The sequence below is a fragment of the Penicillium mononematosum genome, assembly GCF_028829835.1.
Source record: "Penicillium mononematosum strain IBT 11891 chromosome Unknown utg000005l:1.0-9366267.0:1.0-9372171.0, whole genome shotgun sequence".
Classification (NCBI taxonomy): Eukaryota; Fungi; Ascomycota; class Eurotiomycetes; order Eurotiales; family Aspergillaceae; genus Penicillium; species Penicillium mononematosum.
The window spans coordinates 176,110-193,041 of NW_026643275.1; the positions used below are offsets into that span (position 1 = coordinate 176,110).

The 16,932-nt window shown below is 47.9% G+C and overlaps 7 protein-coding genes across 7 annotated transcripts; 5 read left to right on the forward strand and 2 right to left on the reverse strand.

Annotated features, from left to right (window-relative positions):
• Positions 1-135: 135 nt before the first annotated feature.
• N7519_008188 (uncharacterized protein) lies at positions 136-2,148 on the forward strand (the record flags this gene model as incomplete). Its single annotated transcript, XM_057294964.1, has 7 exons — positions 136-376; positions 433-472; positions 531-669; positions 722-1,073; positions 1,123-1,589; positions 1,645-1,923; positions 1,975-2,148. The coding sequence occupies 7 exons, from the start codon at positions 136-138 to the stop codon at positions 2,146-2,148; spliced, it is 1,692 nt and encodes a 563-aa protein (XP_057142846.1).
• A 61-nt stretch (positions 2,149-2,209) lies between these two features.
• Positions 2,210-4,524, reverse strand: N7519_008189 (transcriptional regulator family TF; the record flags this gene model as incomplete). Its single annotated transcript, XM_057294965.1, has 5 exons — positions 2,210-3,041; positions 3,097-3,255; positions 3,306-3,910; positions 3,963-4,395; positions 4,454-4,524. The coding sequence occupies 5 exons, from the start codon at positions 4,522-4,524 to the stop codon at positions 2,210-2,212; spliced, it is 2,100 nt and encodes a 699-aa protein (XP_057142847.1).
• A 1,263-nt stretch (positions 4,525-5,787) lies between these two features.
• On the forward strand, positions 5,788-7,232 carry N7519_008190 (uncharacterized protein; the record flags this gene model as incomplete). The annotated part of the gene is made up of 4 exons (XM_057294966.1): positions 5,788-5,932; positions 5,980-6,683; positions 6,738-7,069; positions 7,121-7,232. The coding sequence occupies 4 exons, from the start codon at positions 5,788-5,790 to the stop codon at positions 7,230-7,232; spliced, it is 1,293 nt and encodes a 430-aa protein (XP_057142848.1).
• Positions 7,233-7,586: 354 nt separating this feature from the next.
• On the forward strand, positions 7,587-8,036 carry N7519_008191 (uncharacterized protein; the record flags this gene model as incomplete). The annotated part of the gene is made up of 3 exons (XM_057294967.1): positions 7,587-7,589; positions 7,659-7,695; positions 7,756-8,036. 3 exons carry the CDS (start codon positions 7,587-7,589, stop codon positions 8,034-8,036), a joined length of 321 nt encoding a protein of 106 aa, XP_057142849.1.
• Positions 8,037-9,677: 1,641 nt separating this feature from the next.
• N7519_008192 (uncharacterized protein) lies at positions 9,678-11,103 on the forward strand (the record flags this gene model as incomplete). Its single annotated transcript, XM_057294968.1, is given in 3 exon segments — positions 9,678-9,742; positions 9,799-10,032; positions 10,047-11,103. The coding sequence occupies 3 exon segments, from the start codon at positions 9,678-9,680 to the stop codon at positions 11,101-11,103; spliced, it is 1,356 nt and encodes a 451-aa protein (XP_057142850.1).
• Positions 11,104-11,461: 358 nt separating this feature from the next.
• Positions 11,462-12,160, forward strand: N7519_008193 (dual specificity protein phosphatase family protein; the record flags this gene model as incomplete). Its single annotated transcript, XM_057294969.1, has 2 exons — positions 11,462-11,891; positions 12,036-12,160. 2 exons carry the CDS (start codon positions 11,462-11,464, stop codon positions 12,158-12,160), a joined length of 555 nt encoding a protein of 184 aa, XP_057142851.1.
• A 402-nt stretch (positions 12,161-12,562) lies between these two features.
• Positions 12,563-16,873, reverse strand: N7519_008194 (uncharacterized protein; the record flags this gene model as incomplete). The annotated part of the gene is given in 7 exon segments (XM_057294970.1): positions 12,563-12,985; positions 13,003-13,202; positions 13,226-14,805; positions 14,864-14,948; positions 15,402-15,886; positions 15,939-16,671; positions 16,729-16,873. The coding sequence occupies 7 exon segments, from the start codon at positions 16,871-16,873 to the stop codon at positions 12,563-12,565; spliced, it is 3,651 nt and encodes a 1,216-aa protein (XP_057142852.1).
• Between the last annotated feature and the right edge of the window lie 59 nt (positions 16,874-16,932).

The window sequence follows — 16,932 nt, forward strand, 5'->3', positions numbered from 1 at the left end:
CATCGAAGAGATACCAGAGATAGCGATAAGGATGCAATTGCTCTCCCAAGGCCAGGGACTAAATTTCAGATAAATGGAGCAGATTGTAGGTTTTCTATTGCGACAAACACATCTACGACTCAGACAATCACCAGCATGAACGAACCTCCAATGCAAATCGGGAAGGACGCAACAGACCTCAAAACAAGCGAGACAAATGATATTGAACGCTCGGCGAGCTCAGGAACAGAGCGTCATGGCAGCACTATCATCCTATCTGCGGCAGACGATGCCGGATATCACCGTTCCTTGACGAGACGCCAAATCATGATGATGACCTTTGGGGCTGGCATCGGTACTGGTCTCTGGGTGGGAACCGGACAAGCGCTGCACTATGGTAAACCAGTTGAATCCCGATATGCCCTTCAACATGCAAATATTGACATCAGATAGCTGGTCCTGCCGGTACAGCCATCACCTATACGATCACGGCGTAGGGCTCCCCAGAATCCTCTGCTCTTACACTCATGTGACTAATACCGTCTGTTAAGGATGATCGTGTACGCTCAATATTCTTCAATCGGCGAGATGACTACATACAAGCCTATTCATGGTGGCTTTATCCGACAATGCGCTGAATATGTGGATCCAGCGTTCGGCTTTGCGATTGGTGTCAACTTCTGGTTTGCGGTATGTTAGCCTACCAGAACGCGAAGGTCGTATGTACTAACGCAGGATGAAGTGGGTGATGATTATTCCAGCAGAGATCACAGCAGCGATATCTGTCCTGAAATACTGGCCGGAAACAGACGTTATCCCACTCGCGGCATATATCACTTTATTTATAGGAGTCTTTGCCGTCGCAAACATGTTCCACGTCCGACTCTACGGCTACATCGAATATTATATGTCCTTTGTTAAATGCGTTGCGATTGTCTTAATGATATTCTTTATGTTCATCATGACATCAGGAGGAATACCAGCAACAAACGGCCCAATCGAGTTCCGATACTGGAAGAACCCCGGGGCTTTCAACAATGGTATAAAGGGTATTTCTAAAGCCTTTGTACAGGCAGCCTTTAGTTTCGGCGGTGGTATGGTATCCGTGCACGGATCTGAGAAGAATATACTGACAGAACTCAGGCGAGCATATTGCTGTTATAGCTGGCGAAGTAGCAGATCCGCGTCGTACTATCAAGAAAACAGTTCGACCCGTTTTCTGGAGAATGTTTACCTTCTTCGTGGTTAATATCTGGCTCGTCGGAATGTGTGTTCCATCCAATGATACCGACCTTGTCAATGCTAGTGGAACTATGGGAAGCCCCTTCGTTATTGCTGTCAAGCGGGCGGATGTTTATGGCCTAGCACACGCTATCAACGGGTTTATCTTCCTTAGTGTTGTTAGCTGCGGCATTACTAGTGTTTATATCGCAAGCCGAAGTCTGACAGCTCTGTCTGACCTGCAGATCATACATCCATTCTTCGGAAGAAAAGACTCGCAGGGTCGGCCTTACGTGTCCCTGATTATTAGTTTAGGGCTTGGTGGTGGGCTGGGCTATCTCAACTGCAACAGTGTGGGCACCTTGGTGTATAGTTGGTTTTCCGCCTTGGTAAGTCATCAGCAAAGCAAATTATATGTGTAGAGTTGCTAACATTTTGATTTAGGTGGCAATAGCAACGCTTTTCCAATGGGCCTCAATTTATATTGCTCATCTTCAGTTCCGCCAAGGCCTCCGAGCCCAAGGCAAGGATCTTAGCACACTCCCATTCAAAGGTCTTCTCACCCCATGGGCGCAGTACTTCAGTCTCATCATTGTGCTGTTTGTCTTTGGTTGTGAATTCTACCTGGCTTGCTGGCCGTTTGAGGAAAAGGGTTCAGTGAAGAGCTTCTTTTCCTCTTATCTCGCGGCCCCGTTGTTCTTCTTTGATTACTTTGTATACAAGGTGAGTGGTTCAACATAATGGTTCACGATCGAAAACCTCTGACTTCAGCAGTGGTATTATAAAACAAAGATAGTCAAGCCGGTTGAGATGGACTTTGGTTCTGCCAGAGCCTTTGATGAGCAGGACCTTATCAATGCTGTTGCAGCTGAAGATGCGGAGCGGGATCCAGAGAAGACCAAGCAGAAAACTTGGAGAAAGCGTGCTCAGTATATGATATTTGGATAGGAGAAGGAATGACCAAGCATATTAATTACATTGCCTCAATATGAAATTATTTTGACAACGATCAAAAATTATACGTATCAAATTCGAAATCGCCATTTGCCCAATCTGGGTCAAAGAAAGCCGCCATATCGTTCAGCTCCAGATTGGCAAAACCTTCTGTACCAGGAGTGAGACGCGACAACGGGCTAAAGGAAGACAGCTCCACATTTCCACCTGCAGACTTATCCTTCTTTAGTGACTGCGTCCAATCTTTGAACTTCGAATAGGCAGAGGTGGGGATTTGGTCGCTTTGGGGCAAAACAGAATCATCTCCAGGAGCGGCTAAAAGTTGGCTGATAGCTGCTTCAATAGACTCCAGGTATGATATTTCGGATTCTGAAGAGCTCCCTCCAACCATCTGACGTATGAGATCCATTCCACGGTGCAGGCCATCCTGGAGTCTCTGGGACTTCCGCGAGTTGAGGCTTTCTGCAAGGATGACCAGAATAGCCGCGCGACAAGCACTGAATTCATTGTAAGAAGCACGACAAAGACCGACATGATCTGATAAGGATTGTAGAGTGTTGAGAATGTCCAAAGCACTTGACACACAGTCGTCCACCAAAATCGACCGACGCGCCCGTCCTGAGTCGTTACCTGCACCAGTTATAACTTCGCCTGGTTCTTTTCTGTCATCGACAAATATAAAAGCACGACCCATATAGACATATATGAGCAGATAGCACAGTCTGAGATGTGAGTTTTGTCGGAAATTCGGGCCTTGCGAGCATAGGTCTCGACATTCTTCAGTGGCTGGGAGTGAGTCCCACCACTGCTTGATACTTGTCCTTAGCCGTATGAGCCGCTCTAAATATTCAGAGAGAAGCCGCTTCGGACACCTCTTAAATTGTGCACTATTAAAGTATCAGCTGTCGCCAATGAATCTGTTGCACATTTTGAACCACCTACAGCGTTTCAGAGACCTCTCCCAAGTACGAAATCAATGTATGAAATGCAGTTAGATTAGCAAATCGTGGTGACTCAAAGGTGGGACAGTCCCTTGGCATATCAGCGTTTATTTCTGATCGCGCGATTGACAGAGGACGTCCATGCATGATGCTGACATATCTATGAGGCATTGTTAGCTTCGCTCTGAAATGTCCCCTTGAACATCATACTTTTCAACAGTGTATGCTGTCCAAAACAACCGATTTCTGACTTCGATAGTTCTAGAGTCACAGTTACCACCTTGATATTTGCGATGCATCCCATTTTGAATCGCCATCTTCATTGCAAGACCGTAATAGGTATATGCAAGGCCACCCGTAGAAACAGGCAGTGAATATGTGGCAAGAAGCAAGAAGACCTGCACACTCTCGTGAGAAGCAACCAGAAGAACATCTGGAATAAACTTGCATGCCGCGTGGTAGAAGACTAGCCCGACAGAGTCCTCAGAGCACAAGCTGAGTTCTTCAGTGACCTCTGAATCGGGCTTTGGCTTTTGGTCCTCCATATGGGCCACCTGAGTTCCAATGGCTAGAACAGCAAAAACAGAGCATACCCAGGGGAAATCAATGGCTGTATATGTATTTGTCGAGCTGTAACAGAGGGCCACCTTCTCTTCAATCCATTTCCGCTCCATGTAAAAGGAGTTAATCTCAACGTACTTGAAGAACATGGTGACGAGGAAGTCGGCAATAGATCGCGGTGGTAAATGCTTCATTGTCTCCGTTATAATTTCGGCTGAGGATTGAAGCTGGGTTGGCCGCCAGTATTCTTTGACCTGTTGTATATCGTCAGACCCCCTTTGAGCTTTTGCGGTGAGATACACACACCCTAGAATCAAGCCGATCTATTTGGCAGCTCATTTTGCGGCGCAATTTCTGGGAGAAATTCCAGTGAGAAAATTCTCCAGAGTAATGAGCCATATTATTGGACACAAAATGAACATCGAACGGCTCGTTGATATCCAGGGCGGTTTCCGACAGGGTAGTGTCTGTCGAGCTTCGTAATTTGTCCGCAATACGACCAATATTCTCCTTATCCAACGGTATATCTCCAAGGAAATGGCGAGCAATATGCTCCAGGCTTTGTATTCGTCCATTTTCGTCTCTCGAAACAGATGCGACGGGGACGGAAGAGGAGCAAGGGGATGTCGTTGTTGGAATCGGCTGGCCTTGAAAATGGCATGGTCGTCCTAGTCGCTGGCATCTCCAACAGGGCTGACCACCCTCACATTTCTCCTTTTGTTTCCTGCATGTCTCGCAACTTTCCAAGACTCGTCAATGTGGAGGCGCGGAAGGATACCGAGCAGGCATGTACTTACGCTAGGGAAGCGCGTCTCCTCTCCCCACGCTTCCGCTTCGTGCCATGGTTTGATCCTCTATCTGGGGTCATGGAAACAACAGTAAATACCAGAAGAGAGTCCGATGATAGTCAAGAAGACAGCTCTGGAGAGCCAGCCCTTGGGGGTCATGGTTCTTATCGCTTATCAAACAATATGCGGGGTAAATCCATACCAGGTAAGGCCTCAAGGATGAGAAGCAGAAACTCATAACCGGGGCATAATGTTGTTAGGACTGGGCTTGAACTTGATTTATTTATATAACAACCCTACTGAAGCATCCCAAGATGTATCCTCATCCTTCATGGTGGAATATTCTCCTGTTGCTAGCAATGTTTCCTTAGTATCCAACGCCCCATCTTACCCCTATTATCCATCGCTACCAAACACAATGGCTCAACGAGAAAGATACTTTTGAGCTGGGCAATTGACCAGAAAATTGTGCCTATTACAACAACGACCAAAAGCGGAGAGAATGGACAAGTACATTGCTGCTGTATCCCTTAAGCCCAGTCGGGCCGAGCTAGAGGAGATCACGCAGACTGGACTCGAGCACCACTTCCGTTAGTGGGGAAGAGACTTCTTTGCTCCGTAGGATCGGTCTTAGTCATAATAGTATTGTTTATCTTGTAGCCAAGCCAAGGATTGGATCATTCTGCATGTTTGTTTTGTATGAACCGATTGAAGATACAGAGAATGATATTGTTCCCAATATGCCCTCCATTGTGGCATAACCTGGTTCTGGTTGAATATCAAGGAAAAAGCAGGCAAGCATCTGGAGAGTCTGGTGAAAGTCGAAGACACACCCGTGGACCTGGGCAGCTCTGGACAGTGGTCCTTATCTCTTATCAAAAATGTGGGGTCCCAAGGATGGGAAATAACGGTAGCCAATCAAATCACAGAGGAAGTATATAAGGCGGCGATAGAATTTCAACATTTGGTAAGATTGGAATGTAGACGATGTAGACGTGATAGGACTGTATAACATCAGAAAGCAGAATGAATTGAGAGGGCTTTAGTCTCTGATCCAGTTCCTTGATATATCACTCAAACGAGAAAGAACAAGACACGCGCCTTCCATTGTCGCATCATACTTTGTTTACCTACGTACTTTTCCAAGGTTATCTTCCCACCTTTCTGCCCCTTACTCTTCTCTCTTCATTTCACTCTTTTCTATTCATCACTGTTAGCCTGCATTTTTTCCATTCATTCCTCGCTCATTGCCAGTTCCTACAGACGACTTGGATGAGCTTCCGCAACGCATCCGCCTCTCCCTTTTCAGCCTCTATTCAACTCAGTTTGACTGGGCACACAACATGTCAACTGGAGCTTGCTACTGGAGTGGTAACGGCTCTTACTGCTGCCCTTGCAGTGGCAAAGGACAGGCTGATGTAGCCGAATCTTCGTCGACCTCTTGCCTGGAATGCGGACATCCTCTCAGAAGTCATTTCATAATTGGGCGTAAGGGATTTCTTCCCTCTGGTGAACTTATTTTAACACTATCTTAGCGCACCTAGATGATCCTACTGGTAGTCAGGTCTTCCTACCAAGACACGAAACTGTGAGAAAACTTGCCAATCGCATCCACGAACAAAGAGTGGTACTTGCTCGTGGAACCCCCTCATCGGGAAAGACCTTCCTTGCCTGGTCTCTTCATACATACCTCCATGGACAAGGCATCAAGTCAGTTTACATCAGAAGCTTCCCCTTTAGTTTGGAGGGCGGTCCCACCGCGTCGCATTATCTGGTCGAGGCCTGTCACATGCAAGGATTTGCGGCGTTCGGACACAGCATTCTGCACGACAAATTCGTGTTCATCATCGATGATGCGCACATGACTTACAATAACTCCGAGCTATGGTTGATTCTGAATTCGGTGAACCAAGATCGACTGGCGAACATACCTGGGATCAGTTTCTGTATGTTCAGTGCTTTTGGCACCCCTGATAGGGGCGTTATGCCACACAATATGGGAAGTGACCTGTTGATATTCAACAAGAGTCAACGTCTCGTCTTATCCGATCATTATTATTATCTCACCGAGAAGATCACGCTTTTCTACACCCATGAAGAGTTCGATCTCTATGTGGAAATGCATCTCCAGGGTCGAGGTTCCGATTACGACATATGCGAGGCTTTGAAACGGAGAATCCTTTGCTTAACCGGCGGCCACCCTGAATTGGTGGATGCATTCATGCATATCTGCGACATGGTATGTGGTTCTCTGCCATTTCTAATATTCGCTGGCATGCTAACATATCGCCAGTGGTATGAGGCATGGTACAAGGACGACGACCTTGACCTCATCGAATATGATGACGATGAAGTTAGTAAATTCATTCAAGTTCCTGGCATCCTAGAAGGAACAGTCGCAGCAATTGTAAACTTTGCGGGTCTTCCACTTTCACCAGAAACTTTTTTCCCTCCTGAACAGGAATTTGAAGTTCTACGCCAGGTTCAGCGATCCCGTCTTGAGGGCATTTTTTTCGACCCTCAGAGTGAGGCTATGCTATCATGCATTACGAAAGGTTGGCTGCACATGGAGGAGAGCCTAGAAGGAGTATTCAAATGTTACTTTCCCACCAGGTTTCACGACAGGTACGTTCATATTATCTACGCACCCCTGATAATGTACTAATAGTATAACAGGCTCGTCGGGTACCTCATGGGAGTTCAGGAGCTTAGGTATCCACTCCCGCCTACCTTGAACAAAGCGGAACTTGAGTTGATGATGAGCATGCGAAACATGACGATCTCCTAAAGTGGGAGGTTGGCTATTGTGAACGATGGAATGGGCGTTCGACAGAGATCTAGCTCAAGCTGGATATTCGGATTTTGAGGATTTCCCGTATCATGTTTGCGGAAGGGTTGCTGAATTCGTTGGCGACGAGCATAGGCTCGATGGATAATCGACTTATGCTTCATCTGCCGGTCTGTGTCAATTTTCACCATGCTATCATGTGTGAAATGTAAGTTTAGTTTGTGGGAATACTGTAACAATTCAAGTTGATTCAGTTCCACCCGAGTGCCATAGCTTCCGTGAGGGACTCAGGTCATTCGTCCCACGGAAAACGAGATTGTAACCTCATCTTTAATCTGAAACTTCGAGTTGGACATGGTTAGTTTGCATAGAAAGCTATACTATTACTTATGAATCCTACCATCTTCTCGCTTACTGGTCTTCTAGTGGTTCGCCTACGGCACTGGTATATGCGTGATTGTCAGTGAGAAAATCAAGTATATCCAACATCTGGATCTTCGTCGCTGACTCTTTCTCTGTTAAGGTATCAAGCACAAAAATGGATGGCACCAACGAGCTCTCACGGACGCCGAATTCGTCTCGCTCTGGAAACCCCTTTTCGCACATATTTTGATCTACTCGACAACGGTTACTTTGACCAAATCCTCGAACATTATGATTTATCGTCGCATTTTCAACCTGCGCTGGTCGTTGTATTTTGCTATGGCTATCATTATAGGCTACTTTGTCGCTGTCATCGTCACCGCCGCCGCTGCATGGCGCCCTGCATCATATTTCTGGCAGAAATACACAGACCACCGCTGAGGGGGCATGTATAGACGTACGTCAATTCTTCTTGGCCAATGGCATTGCTGCTGTGGTCATTGATGTCATGATTTTGTTCGTCCCGGCTCCTATCATCTGGAAATTGCAAATGCCCAAGTGCCAGCGCGTTGCAGTGACTAGTATTTTGCTGCTCGGTGTTTGTGAGTCGATCTTCTATAAAATCTCCGGAATTTTAGAACCAATGCTGATCAAAAATCACTATAGCGTCTGCATCGCCGGTATAGTTCGCGTTATTTTCCTACATAAACATACACATTCCGATGATCCATCTTGGACAATTGGCCCCGTGTTTATGTGGTCCTGCGTTGAGCCTTTCATTGGAATTGCCTGCGCCTGCCTACCGACGTTCTCTCCGCTATTCCGCCGCTGGTGGGCTATTTTTGGGGTCAACAAGTCGGGTTCCAAGAAGTAGGAAGATTATTATGGTGCAGAGGGCTCGCGGACCCATCTTTCGAGATACCACACATCCGATGATGAGGAAGATGGCCCACACGGTGAAGACATTCCTCTTTCAGTTGAGATGATCACTTTCCTGACATTTCTTCCTTCTCAATTACTGTTGTTTGGGATGACAGGAATCCAATTTTCGAGGATAGACACGTAAGCCGTGAGTCTAGATCCAACTAGGATGTTGTTAATATAGATGTTAGTTATCGTACGCTACTTTGAGAATTTAAAAATGGAACCATTGTGGCTCCAGATTCAATGCTAAGAAAAATCCTAATATAACTACACTTATTAGAAGACACTACGAAGCTAATTTAGATATATACGTATAGCGATAATATAGTCGCGATTCTTAAGAAAGATACTTATAATAAAGGCACTAAGTGGCTGGATATCAAGTATCAATTTACGAAAAAATGCTTTAAAAGAGAAGTAGATCGATATTTAGCTTATCGACACTAAGAAAAACCCTATAGATATATTAATAAAAGCACTACTAAAAGTCGATTTCGAAAGACTACGAAAACTGCTAGTTAGGAGGTAAGAGATAGAGACGGATTGAAACTTTAGAGGCTGCCTTTGTCTATGATTTTTACTATGGTAACCAGATTGTTTTTGCCTTATGCTTTTCATGCTGACGCTTAGTCTTGGGGGGTGGGGGGGGGGGGTGTTGACATACATGGGATGTCTTTATCTCTTTGTGCAGACTGAGCTATTTGCTAGTTGCTATTTCTTTTGTTAGTACAGGCTTTATATACAGCCTGCTTTCCATAGATTCATCGTCACCTTTTCTTCTTCCCGATTTTCCCCATGCTAGTATCCACTAGTTCTCCAGTATCATAGCCCTCAACAATATATAATTGCATACGAAAGCCTCGGTCATCTAGGTTAGTTCTCGTATACCCCGCAATGACTCAGAAGGTTCCAACCTTCCAAGGTTGGAAGGTTAGGGTTAAACCGGGTCCATGGTTGATATAAGCTTAAACGCCAAGGGAAATCTTGGAACTTCGTTTTCAAGGAGTCAAGGACATGAATGATCTTCCAAAGGTTTTCTCTCACTTCGTTTACGTTCTCAAGCTTCAGCCCCCACACCCACATAAACTCTCACGCCCGCAATTTTAACACCACGCACGCACACCCCCACCAGAAACAAGCACTAGACTGCTTTGAAAGATGGAACCCTCTTTAACGCCCATGCAGGTCGATGGAGCCAATCTGGCAACCCCAAAAGCTCGTCTGTATGTACCGCAGTCGCCACCAGGATACCTGGATTAACACCAGTTGACAACTGCAGCCAATCAGCCATCATTATCATCGCCTCGACCACCCTCGTCTTTACAGGATGCGGAATTAACTTCGCATTCGGCGTCTTCCAAGAGCTCTACGACTCCATGTCAAAGGGACGGAACACCCCATTCACCGGCGCAACACCAGCGCAAATTGACCTGATCGGCACCCTCTCCATCGCGCTGATGACAATAGGCGCTCCATTCGCAACAGCGTGGACAAAGCAATATCCCCTCGATATGTCATCTGGGCTAGCGGAATAATCCATTCAAGCGCTCTGCTTTTCGCAAGCTTCAGTCAACACCTGTGGCAATTCATCCTTACCCAAGGCATTCTGCTCGGTATGGCCACATGCCTAACTTATATGCCATCTGTTACCGTGGCACCGACCTGGTTCACACTACATCGCGGACTAGCGATGGGCATAATTCTCGCAGGAACCGGAATAGGCGGTGTTGCGTGGCCACTCGCTTTTCGATACCTCATTGAGTCCGTGGGGTTCCGAACCACACTCCGCGTCACAGCGGGGATCTCATTCGCCCTCATTTGCGGCTCGGGAACATTCATACGCTGGCCTGCTAGTCAGACCACACGTATTCAAGCTGAGAACGCTGCTTCTTCCCGTTCGTCGACTTTTTTCCGCCTTCCGTTGGTCGACTGGCGCGTGGTTCGAACCCGCAAATTCGTCGCTCATGCTCTGGGTGCAGCATTGCAGTCTGCTGCATACTACACACCTGTGTTCTTTTTCGCATCTTTTGCCCGTACACTAGGCTACTCACAGGCAACATCAGCGAACTTCATTGCCATCTCGAACGCTGCAAATGCGCTTGGCAAGGTGGTCATCGGTCACGCAGCTGACCGTATGGGAAGACTAAACACCCTGGTATTGACAACGCTCATCTCAGCCGTTTCTGTTCTTGCATTGTGGCTTCCGTCATGTCTATCCGCCACACAATCTACCGGAAGTACATTGTTCATCGCATTCACAATACTCTATGGCATCTTTGCATCGGCGTACGTTGCTCTGTTCCCGACTAGCCTGGTTGAGTTGTTCGGTGTGCAGAACTTTGTCAGTGTCAATGGCTTGCTGTATATGGTAAGAGGCTTTGCCACATTGGTTGGCACCCCAGTTGCGGGTGCGCTGATCCGCGGAAGCCACGAGAAGACTGTCGGTCCGCGAAATTATGAGAATACCAGCATTATGGTCGGCGTCTTGCTGGTTGTGGCGACGTTGGCTGTGGTGTGGGCACGACTTGAGGCTACCCTTAATCTCGATTCTGCAGCGGGGCGTAAAATGAAGTGGTTGATGTAAGTATCACACAGAGATTGGAGGTGACATGCTCGATCGTGGATCACGAGAGAATTCTCAATGCCATCGACTGTACTGTACATTAGCAACATTTCCCATTATCAAGCAGTCAAAAATAACAAAATCTCGCCTTCATTGCATCCAAACTGACAATTCATCTTTGATATAACACGTCCCTAGGCGCTAAGCTGTAGGCTGAGCAAGAGAATTGCCTACATATATACATACCTGCCTAGGTACCTGTGTAAGGCCATCTGGGCCCAAGCAGGGATTACCCCTGTGCATTAACCCCGCAACCAATTCCTCAATCCATCTCCTTCTTCGACTTTCAAGGAAAAGAGCAGGCAACATAGCGAGAACTATGTGTGAGAATGTTGCAGAAAAGGATATCCGAAAGAAAAGCGAGAAGGAAATTGAAAGTGAGAAGAAATGGCAAAAGGCATACGCCCCCCGGATGAGGCAGATTGTTTCTGGTCTTATTCTTGGGAATGTCCAGTCCTCATGGAATATCGAGATGCTTGCAGCGAACCGTATAAAAGCGGTTGTCTCTCTTTCTGATGGATCATGGGGACGGTGGAGGTCCCACACAAGGACAGTTCCAGAGCATCATCATAAATGGGTTCAGGCTGTAGACTCGTCAACGCAAGACCTCCTTGTCTATATGAGCGACACTTGCGACTTTATCGAGCAACTGGCCTCCCCGGATCTTTCCTCGTTGACGTCTTTACCTATCGATGATGACCACACAAAGGATAACAAGCTGGAGGCGATTATGGTTCACTGTGACCTTGGTATCTCACGATCGCCAACGATCATCATTGCCTATCTTATGCGCAAGCTACATATCCCGCTAATGGAGGTATTGGAATTTGTTCAATCAAAATAAACATCTCCAAGAGTCAGACCAAGCAAAAACTTTACACGCCAACTTCAAGTGTGGGAGGAAGTCGGGTATCAAGTCTGGGAGAACAAAGATAAGACTGTCCCGAAGCCGGCATACAAAGCGTTTCTAGACGATCGGGCTGCCCTGTTGAAAGAGAAGGGGCTCACGGGGGAATGAGCCACTCGCGCCATTGAGCCTTCTCGACTAGGATGTCTTTCCACTTCCCATATCGCAGCATATTCTTATGATTATTACATGTAACCCTCTAACCTTCCACACCTAGAGGGGCTGTTGTGCCGGATAGGAAGGCATCAAGGAGGTCCTAGGAAATATCGTTACCAAGTGAAACTATCTTCCAAGGTTGGCCAATCCAAATCTGATTCCTTCAATGTACGTGCGGTGCCTTTCAAGGTTCCGCTTCTCCATCTCACCCACATCTATGGCGAACGAATTACCAGGCAAGTTCTACACATCTTCTGGTTCAGTTAAAAGGCATATATTTCTAGAACACGAGTGCTTGATCTTACTCTAAACCGAAAATGAACCCAAACGTCAGTCGTAAATCGTAACCCCAAATCCTCACAGCCCAGGAGTCTGTGCTCCTTCACCGATCCCCATCAATCCACCAGCAAGCCCATTCATTCGGCGATCAAGCAAATCCTCTTCACTGTCAAGAGAAGCGATGCTTCGTCCTCTCGGACGGACTGCACCAGGGCTTTCAGGAGCACTATTCGTTTCATCAGGATCGAAACGGTTCGGCGAACGAGCCGCTCTCTCCAAGCATCGGAGCTTAGCGATGAAATCCTCCTTAGCATTGCGGTCATCGCCCAACGATGTAAAACCGGTGACTCGCGAGGAAGCAAAAGAGGAACGTGATCTCCTCCGCCGCGTGCGGTGTTCAGGCTTTGATGTCAATGCATCCTCACTACCGGCAACGGATGTGATCTTGCTCATGCTCATTTCCAGCGGTCTATCGTCATCACCCGAAGACTCGCCCGTGAACTTGCGATGGTGATTACGACCATTCTTTGGAGCATTTGCTTCAACTTCCGCAGGCCGGACCATTTAAGGGTAGTATTGGCATTTGAACCATCCACACCTCGGTCAGCGTAAAGTAGGTCCGTCTCGAGATCATCAATCTTGGTCTTCTGAGACAGACTCTCAAGCCAGTCCGCGCTGCGATGGATATACTTCCATGCGTCGGGAAGAAGCCAGCCATCTGCATGAAGCCGTGCGAAATACCAGGTATAAGAGAGATTTCAACGTAGTCTCTCTCATTGAAGGGACGGTTAGACCTCTCCAATCCCAGGTCCTGGCGCTCACGGAAGTGATGGAGCTTTGCTTGGCGCAGTCTGCCTGCAAATATTACCGTGTCATCAACCAGAGGATCCCGCTCTCCCGTCATGATGTATGTTTTGGGGAAGCGAGCAAGTAGTGCATCTGGAGCCAGGACGGGAGACAGGAAGAAATCGGTATTGAAGTCAGGGCGATGGTGGGGTCCGATGTATAGAATAATCATCGCACGTGTCATTTCAGGAGTGAGGATGCGGTCGTGGACGTAGGTGATCATAGACGAGACGGCTAGTCTAGTCTTGATTGGTTTGACTTCGTCTTCTGCTTTAGCAACAGGCTTCGGGGCTAAGTCCTCGCTCTTTTCGAGTTTCTTTTCCAGTGCTTTGGCTGCTTCAGTGGCCACATTGGCTTCTTTATTATTCTTCACCTTCTCCGGTGGTGAGATAGCAGTTAGATCCTCGACCGAGTGACCTGGCGATGTGAATGGTGTGAGTTTACGGTATTGATCTTGTTTCCGCTGCAGAACACTGCGGTTTGTCTGGCGCGTGCTCTTCTCCTGGATCAGTGACATCTGTTCATCACTCATCCAGCTCTCAACCCTCATATTCAACGCAGGGTATCCCAAAACCACACCATCCGGGGCTGGAAGCACATCATCGCCACGCCAGCCCTGAGACGTCGCAGACTGCAACACCATCAAAGTCATGCCCACTGCCAGGTTTCCACCAGCACTTTCACCTGTGACGAGAATCCGAGGACGAGTCTTACCACTCAGCCCCATGCAACGACCGTTTGTGGCAATGATGCTATGGTAGATATCATAGCATTCGTGCAGCGCATATGGGTATGCGAACTCTGGTGCCTTCTTGTAATCAACGCTGAGAATGGGAACCTTTAGCCGTCCTGCCCAAGACAATAGCTTGTCCTCTGAGTTTCTGGGACTCATAGCCACAAACCCACCGCCAGGTACATCCAAGACAATGAGACTCTGATCTCGGAGCGCACTTAGCGGACCATCGAAATACAGCCACGCATTCACTGGATCGGTGTAAACAGACTGCCCCGGGCGAGGAATACGAATCGCTCGAGCCGGGAATTGAGTCATTCGCGGCCGTAGCAGTTTCGCCAATGACCACAGATAGGGGCTGGTGGCTTTGTTCCAAGACACGCGCAGGTGCTCCAGTGTCAGGGTAGCACGGACCCGGCGGACTTTCTCATCAGCCTGTTCAGCCGCAATCAAATAGTAAGCTGTGAAGACTAGTGAGGCTATATCTCGTAACCATTTTGGCTTTATGTTCATCGCGGTCCAAAATCCAGCGTCCAAACCAGTGGTAATCCACGTTGCTCGAAAGAAGGACCGCGAGTACATGTTTGCCAATGGTTCAGGACATTCGAGTCCGACAATCTTGGCAAAGTTCCGGCTGAGGTAGAGCCAGAGGAATATGATAACAGTTGTCTGCCATGTTGTCAATTTTCCCGTGAAGCGGGACGATAGGGATCGAATAAACGGTGGGCCATGTTTATCTGCTCTATTGGATTCTCGATAGTTAGAACCTGCGAGGCTGCTGTAGAGTGAATATGCTGTACCTTAATAAGTATACTGACCAGAAAGAGACAACTGCAAATACTTGGATCTTGCGGAGGCGGGTCGAGGGTCTCCCTAAGACGTGGTCTGAATATCGATTAGCCTGCTCCGTAGTGGGTTGCAAGTGGATTGCATGTTGCATACCTATCATTTCTAGAAACTAGGGCTGAGTCTACCAAGTTCAGCCTGTAATGTGCAGTCTATTTGAAGCCAGGAAATGAATGCATGAAGGTTGAGTCTAAAGAATAATGACAAACGGAACCAAAGACAACCTCAGACAGCCCACCCACAATGAAGGACATAATGCCATCAATCAGCAGTGCTTTTCAAGTAATGCGACCTTGTCATTGGCGAAAGGTCCTGGAGCTGAATCACATGTCAACAAAGTCCCACTTTCACATGCCAGTGACGACATCAGCTGACACTCCGGGGTTGATCCCATTTTTATCTTCTCCAGGTTTATGTTTTATGACGAATTCGTCACTGTGGATATATGTGCACAGATCTCTCTATTCTATATCTTTTGTCGGCAATAATCACGCCCATGTCCAACCTGCCAATTGCACAACGAGACCTCCCACCCCATACTGAGGAAGCCCGCGATGCAGATACCGGCCGAGTCACTGACAGTGGTAGCCCCCAATGAAAATTCACGGTCCTCCTTAGGAACACGATCGGCGATCTCAGCAAAGGTATTGACATATACCACTCCACCCAGGAGGCCTTCCCAAAAAACAATGATGAACACAAGCCATACGCTGGGGATAAAATCAAACAGAGCATGGAGGGTGAGCAACACAAGATTGACCACCTGCAGGAGAGACGGCAGGTACAGATTATGGATGCGGTAGAATGGGGTTGAGGAGCGGGATATGAAGACGCCAACCTGATAGATGGCATTATAGGTAGGGTAGAAAGAGCGGAAGTGCTCAAAGGGCGATTCTCTCAGTGGGAAAAGCAGTGTTGGAGCCACACCTTGGTTTATCACGTACTCAGCGATGTAGACCAGTAGCATGGGGACCATGCTAGATATTTGTCAGCCTAGATTTAGGAAAATCGAGAGACTCGGGTACTTACAAAGGAATGAACAGTCCCCTGATGCGACGTAAATTTATGCGTGTCTGGTCCTGCCAGGAACGGCCTTGGTTGACATGGATAGACTTGCGGGCGGGGGAGTTGTGCGACACTCCCAACAGCCCCTCGTCTTCTCGGCCAGCGCCATCATCCATTTCATCTTCCTCTACCTGGTTCCCGCCTTCAACGACGCGATACCTATCAGGGCCTGATTCAGTAGATCGCAGAGAGGACCTGGGTAGAACGACAAAGAAGCTTATGACCATAATTGCCGGTAAGCAGGCCGAAACCAACAACGTGACATGAACAGAGAAACCCAGCGCCGAAGTTGCGAGGGCATAAGCACCAGCTCCGATCAACCCAGCAGCGCCAGTGCCACTCCCCCACGCAGCCAGACTGAACGGGCCATAGAAGTGCGTGAGACCCACAAAGCTCAGCTCCCCAGCGCCGCAAGAAAGGCTAGCCAGGACGATTCCCGCAATCTTGGACGATATCGTTCCTCCGTCGGTATAGCCTGGGCTCATAGCGACTATCAGCATGCCCACGAATGACAGGAAGGCAAAAATCAGGACGCGTACCCAATAGGGGACCAGATGGATGAAGTACGGGGCGAGAAGCTTGGTTGCGAATGACGGAATCACGTCCGCGAGGAGAACGACGCCTTTAGGTATATCGGGTCCGACTAAATCTACGGCTGCGGAGAGGATGATGACATATAGGACATTGTTGATAAGGCCTGCCGGGTGTAAGTGTCAGTCCAGCTGATCAACTGGGGCTAGTTGAGGGTGCGCACCGAAGAGCCAGAAAGCGACGCAGACTCGGGGGTCTGCGCCGCTAAAGGCACCACTGAGACGGGCGCTGAAACGCTTCCAGGTAGAAGAAGATTGCTCTTGGGAGGAAAGCGTTGCAGCATCCTCATCGGATGTTGTGAGAGGCATTCGGTTGTTGCGTTGGGAGTTGATAAGGAACTACAGCAAAGTGACAGACGATATTCAAT